The 6,322-nt window shown below is 65.3% G+C and overlaps 1 protein-coding gene across 1 annotated transcript; it reads left to right on the plus strand.

The window, feature by feature from the left end:
- Positions 1–3,662: 3,662 nt before the first annotated feature.
- Positions 3,663–5,697, plus strand: EMIHUDRAFT_349458 (hypothetical protein; the record flags this gene model as incomplete). Its single annotated transcript, XM_005775074.1, has 2 exons — positions 3,663–4,143; positions 4,254–5,697. A coding segment is annotated over exon 2 (443 nt), but the record flags the coding sequence as incomplete, so codon positions are not given.
- Positions 5,698–6,322: the final 625 nt, after the last annotated feature.

Below are 6,322 nucleotides of genomic sequence, written 5' to 3' on the forward strand. Positions count from 1 at the left end.
GACATCGATCGCAAGATTCGCCTCACCCTCGCCGGCATCGAGTGCCTTCGCTCGCTCGGCGTCTTTGTCTTGGTTGGCTACGAGACACAAGAGGAACTAGATGCGATGAAGGACGCGACCAGTGGGACGGACTTTGTAATCGCGAAGCTCGTCATGTCGGAGATGACGCTCAGGCAGTGGAGTACGTCCGCCGTCGACCCGGTTCTTGCTGCTGGCGATTTTGTCGGCGGCTTCGGCGTCACCGTCTACAAGGACGAGGAGGGTGAGTGCCTGTGGATTCCGCCTCTTCAGACATTCTCGTACTCCCACGAAGAGGACGAGGAGCAGCTTCACGTCGAGTTGACCGAGGCGCTGTCGCCCTACCTCGCTCGCTGCACGTCGCTTGCCGAAGCGGCTGCGGCATCGAGGGTTGAGCGGCGGGAGGCGGCGGAGGCGGCGGAGCGGCGGCAGATCGGTCGCGCGCTGCAAGAGGCCGCGCTCGTTGGCGCGTCGGTCGGGGCGGCGATCGAGGCGGCGGGCGAGGCGGAGCAGGAGCCGCCCGCGGATTTCGTGCTGCTCCCGCGCGACCTGCCTTGGGAGCGTGTGTACGATTGCGAGGACGCGAACATGCCACAGATCGCCAAGCTGCGCCTTACGCTCCCCACCGACTACCCCACCGGGACCGTCCTCAAGCTGCCGATGCCGTGTCTGTGTGGCGAGCACACGTCCCGCTTCACCAAGATGAAGGCGGGGACCTCGATCATCATCAAGTGGGACCTCGGAATCTGCGGCCTCGTGCAGGAAGCGGGAGTGGAAGTGGAGGCAGAGGCAGAGCGAGTTGCAGCGGAGGCGGAGGCGGCGCGACACGCCGACGAGCTGCTGGCTGAGATCGAGACTGAGAAGGAGGCGGCGGCGGCCAAGGCAAAGAAGAAGAAGAAGAAGAAGAAGAAGGGCGGCGAGTCGCGGCAGTCGGTGGCGGAGCTTGCGGTGGCGCTCGAGGGGGGAGCGACGCTGGAGGCGGAGCCGGTGGTGGAGCTGGAGGCGGAGCAGGCGCCTGCCTCGGTGGCTGGTCAGGCCACGCATGCCCCTGCGGCGATCTCGCTCGCCGACGCCGACTTTGACACGGGGCGACCGGATGTGCCCGAGTCCACCCTCGGTGGCGAGACGACGTGCATCGTGTGCTTCTCGAGGCCGAAGAGCCACGCATGCGTGCCGTGTGGGCACCTCTCGGCATGCGAGGCATGCTCGGCGCGCATGCGGCATTGCCCGGTGTGTAGGGCGGAGGCGGTCATGTGGATGAGGATCGTAGCGTGCTGAAACGTGCGTTGTGTAAAAAAGGTCTCGAGTTTCTCTCCTCGATTTTTTTTGGTATTCACAAATTGACACCCACTACTCTCAAACTGCTAACGGAGTGTCTCGAGTTTCCCCAAAGGGTCCCTCTCATCGACCACTCGACTAAAATACACTCTGGACACACCTCACTCACATACACCTCTTCCTCCATGAGCCGGCGCTGCAGAAGCAACGCGGTCGCATCTCGCCGTGCTGCCGCATGCCGAGCGCAGTGCAGTGCGCGATGCAGCAACCAGAGACAACGTCTCTGTCAAAGATGCGGTTGTTGGAGTCGAAGGCATGTTTCGCGAAGCATGGCCAGGGTGCCTCGGGCGTAGTGTGACGACGAGGACGGCTGGTTGGCGTTGCTGGAACATTGGGGTCGTCGCGGAGCGACCTTTTCGTGTGTCGAGATTTTTTTTTGGGAAGTCACAAAGTCACCATCTCGCGCTCAGGTGCCTCGTTGCCTCGACGTCTGTGCCACCCGCCACGCACCATCACTGCCACCACGAGCCAGCAATAACCACGTTCCCATCACACAGCCACCGCTCTCGCCACCGCCCGCGGATTCCATGCGATGATGCGCCAATCTGCGCCACATGCGCCAATCTGCGCCACATGCACCAAGTCTGCCCCGCACCACGCACCACCACGCACCACCACGCACCACCACGCACCACTGCTGCCACCACGAGCCAGCAATAACCACGTTCCCATCACACAGCCACCACTCTCGCCACCGCCCGCGGATTCCATGCGATGATGCGCCAATCTGCGCCGCGAAGCCTGCGCCACATGCGCCGTCTCGATGGGCTGATCGGGCTCACACTCCGCTCTCCACCACTGAGCACTGGCGACTCCAGAGCCCAGCCCCAGCTCATGGCGCCTGTACAACGCTTGCGATGACGAACACGCCAGTGTAGCCCTCCAACAATCTTCGTAGGAAAATCGTTCCCTCGGGGACGGCGTGTGATCCGAGCGCCCGTAATGCCTCTTGTATTTTACGAACTCTTTGCTACGCCACGCGCACGAGGACGTAGACGTACCCTGCTTTCCCCCTGTCTTTGCTACTTCGTATGTTGACGAGGCCGCCCGTCTGGTATGTTTGCATCATGTTGGCTCTGAAATATTCCATCAGCTCTTGTTCGAGTTTGCCTCCATCTTTACGTCGTCGACTAATGTACACGTTGACCCTAGCCCCCGCTCTCCGATAATCATTCACGTGTGTCTGAACGCGTGTGTCAATAGTATCTGCTACCGAAAACCCGACGTAAATGACATCTCGCAAAGCCGCCAATGAGGCTTTTGTTTGGTTCCTAACCTTCTTTTCGCCGTGAAAATTGTCACCAGCCTCCTCATTCAGATGTTGGAGGGCTCGCTGCAGCGCCGCGCGCGCCAGGCGCCTCGCTTCGATCATGCACGGTTTGGACGTTGTCCGTCGATGCAGCGGCCGTCGGTAGGCCTTCAAATTCTGTGAAGAGCGAGGCATTTCATATAGAAGAAAAAAAAGCGAGCGCGAGACCTGACGGCGTGGCGAATGACTCAAACCACAACCACACCCTGCGCGGCGCCGGACAACCACCCGCGCGCATCCTTTTGCCTATTCGATGTTGGCGCAGCCAATGATGCGACCGGACGAGTCTTTCATGACCTTGACGATTGGGACGGAGGCCGCTTGCCCAGGGATGGTCTTGCGGGCCTTGTGCCGGCGGGGTGGCGTCCGAGCGCGGCACGCCAATTCAACTTCCATTTCGTGCTCTGCCTCCATGTCTTCTTCCGTGGGCTCGACGTCGGGATGCGACCAAACAACGCCGTATGAGTCCGTCCACGACATATCAATTGCCCCATGCATAAAAGACTAGAGAGCACACGAAAACTGATTCTCGCCAAGTTTGATTGAACACACCCCTGCGAGACTCCCTTGCGTCACTACGTGCCTCCCCGTGTTTGTAGCCTGGCGTTTGTGCCCTGGGTCTGTCCGTGGCCGCCGCGTCACTCGGCACGGAAGCCTCCTTGCCGTTGGACATGCCGGGGGGGTGTGAGGGCCTGGAGGGTGCCACAGACGCACAGGGGAGCGCGCGCCGCCGAAGTGGTTTGGCGCACACCTCGATGCTGAGGGTGGCCACCCCTCACTTTCCGGACTGAAAAAGTAGCCTCAGCCCCACGCCACGGTTGCCAGCCGTGCCTTCGCGAGAGTCGCCCTCGAGCCGCGTCCCGTCGGCACTACCCTCGAGTGCGTGTCGCTTTGGTTGGCGACACCCACTCGTCGACGAATGGGCGTGAGTGCCTTAGGGGTTCCGCGAAAAAAAGAAAAAAAACCGGGTGTGCACCATGCGTGCTCGACCGGAGAACAACCACGCGCTCGCATTTTGTGAGACCCGCTCATGAGCCTCCACCGCCGCGAGGACACGGCGGTTGCCGATTTCAGTGTTGACGAGCGAAAGCTAGATGCGTGGTGCGCGTGGTACGCCTTCACCTGCGAGAAGCTCGAATTGAAAATGCTCGACGAGCAGCGTCTGCGCATGGGCATGTCGCCGCCGGGGATGCCTTCTCCGTTTGGGATGGCGTCACGGATGGCGCGGCGAGGGGTTGCGCCGCCGATGGACGGGCTGCCGAGGCCGGAAACGAGAGGTGGCGTCATAGCGCCCGGTCAGCGGGAGCTGCAGCGGGCCGTCGCGCTCCAGGAGCAGCAGCCGCGGCCGGAGCAGCCGCCGGCGAGTGCTACGCAGCCGCCATCGGCGCCCGGTGGCTTCCAGCCCTCCCGACCGCCTCCGCCTCCGAGGGGAATGGGCTTCGGAAACTTCTCCTCCCGCTCTGGAGGGCCGATGGGCGGTGAGCAGCCACTTCCAAGACACCCGGCCACGACAACCCTGCTGATAGAGACACACCGCCGCACACGTCCGTGACACGCCTCCAACGCCGCCGATTCCGCCCGTTTGCAGGTGCAGGCATGCCCCCGCGACCCGGAGGAGGCATGCCTCAGCGGCATCTGCTGCGGCCGCAGGCGCCGCAGTTTCGCCGGGTGCGCCTCATCCCCTCCGGCCCGGCGGTGCACCCATCTTGCTCGGGGCCGAAAGCCTCGATCATACTGTTCGCCGTGCGACACGCGCGGCTGGCCCGCGTCGCCGCCGACAGCGAGCGGCGCATGCACGAGCAGAAGCGGCGCATGCACGAGCGCGAGCTGATCATGAGGTACATCCGTCCGAGGCACCGCCTCGACGCCCGCTCTTCTTCCAGTCCGAAGGCCGCAGTGCTCGTACTAGCTTTGCGGCACTGGCGGCTGGCCGGCGCCGCTGACGCCTCCGGCATTCCTGGCGTGGACGAGAGGAAGCTGGAGCTGTGACGCAAGCGCGGCGGCGGCGACCTGGAGCCTGTCCTCGCGAGCGGCGCCGTCGCCGTCCTCGACGCGCAGTGGGTCATCCGCCACGCCGAGGCGGGCGGCGTCCTCTCCCACCGCCAGGCGCTGCCCAAAGAGGCCTTCCTCCCCCTCGCCGACCTCGTCGAGGCGACCGGCAAGCATGACCTTCCCGTCGCCGCGCTCTCCTACCCGTGGCTGACCAAGGACCACCCCGACCCGCGCGGAGCCAACCTCGCCCGCGTCGCGAGGGCGCTCAAGGCCCTGCTCAGCGATCCCGACATCCCGCGGCTCGGCGTGTTTTGGGACTTCGGCTCGCTGCACCAGCACCCCGACCCCCCCAACGGCGTCCTGCGCACCGAGGAGCAGAACGCGCTCTTCAAGCAGGGTTTGGGCTGCCTCGGCACGCTCTACTCCCACCAGCACACTTGGGTGCTGCGGCTGACCTCCTTCCCGGACGGCCACAAGGCGGAGGAGCAGACCGAGGGCACCAACGTGGCCAAGTACTTTGACCGCGGCTGGTGCTACACGGAGCAGTGCTGGGCTGGCCTGACAAAGACTGGCTACCTCTCGCTCGACCTCGGCAAGATGCGCGCCGGCGAGGAGTACGGCAGCGACAGCCTCGTCGACGACTGCACCAAGGCCGGCGGCCGGCGCCCTCCGCTGCTGCCGTCTGCGTTTGCGGCGGAGCTGGAAAAGAAGAGCTTCACCAACGGCAAGGACGACAAGCCGCTCGTGAAGCGGCTGTACGAGGCCGCCTTCAAGGAGCAGTTTGGCAAGGCGACCAATCTGGACTACGCCCGCCTCGGCTGGGGCGACGCGGAGGCGGCGCAGCTGGCGGAGGTCCTCGCGAGCGGGGCAGCGCCGCGGCTCGAGAGGCTCGGTCTCAGCTTCAACAAGATTGGCGACGAGGGCTGGACGGCGCTGGCCGCCGCCCTCGGCAAGGAGGGGGCAGCGCCGCGGCTCGAGACGCTCTATCTCGTCGCCAACAAGATTGGCGACGAGGGCTGCAAGGCGCTGGCCGCCGCCCTCGGCAAGGAGGGGGCAGCGCCGCGGCTCGAGGAGCTCGATCTCGACGGCAACGAGATTGGCGACGAGGGCTGCAAGGCGCTGGCCGCCGCCCTCGGCAAGGAGGGGGCAGCGCCGCGGCTCGAGGAGCTCGGTCTCGACGGCAACAAGATTGGCGACGAGGGCTGCAAGGCGCTGGCCGCCGCCCTCGGCAAGGAGGGGGCAGCGCCGCGGCTCGAGAGGCTCTGGCTCAACAGCAACCAGATTGGCGACGAGGGCTGCAAGGCGCTGGCCGCCGCCCTCGGCAAGGAGGGGGCCGCCCCGAGCCTGAAGGCGCGAGACGCCTCCCCTCGCCACACGCCCCTCCCCCGCCCAATGCTCATCGCACCTCCCCTCGCGTGCAGGCGCTCTGGGTGGACAACACGGAGCAGCCTGAGCTGGTGGCCGTGTGCGAGGAGCGCGGCATCGAGCTGCCTGAGCTGCGCTGAGCCTCTCCAGCCGCGGCCGGGCGGCGAGGGCGCGGGTTCCTGCGGGACCGCCGCGCGAGCACGGCAGAGAGCAACAGACCCTGCGGCTGCGGAGCACGACGCACAGCGGCGGTGGGGGTGGGGGGCGGGGGGGGGTTGGGGGGGGGTCTGCGTCTCTCGG

This window comes from Emiliania huxleyi (genome assembly GCF_000372725.1).
Source record: "Emiliania huxleyi CCMP1516 unplaced genomic scaffold EMIHUscaffold_3, whole genome shotgun sequence".
Classification (NCBI taxonomy): domain Eukaryota; phylum Haptophyta; order Isochrysidales; family Noelaerhabdaceae; genus Emiliania; species Emiliania huxleyi.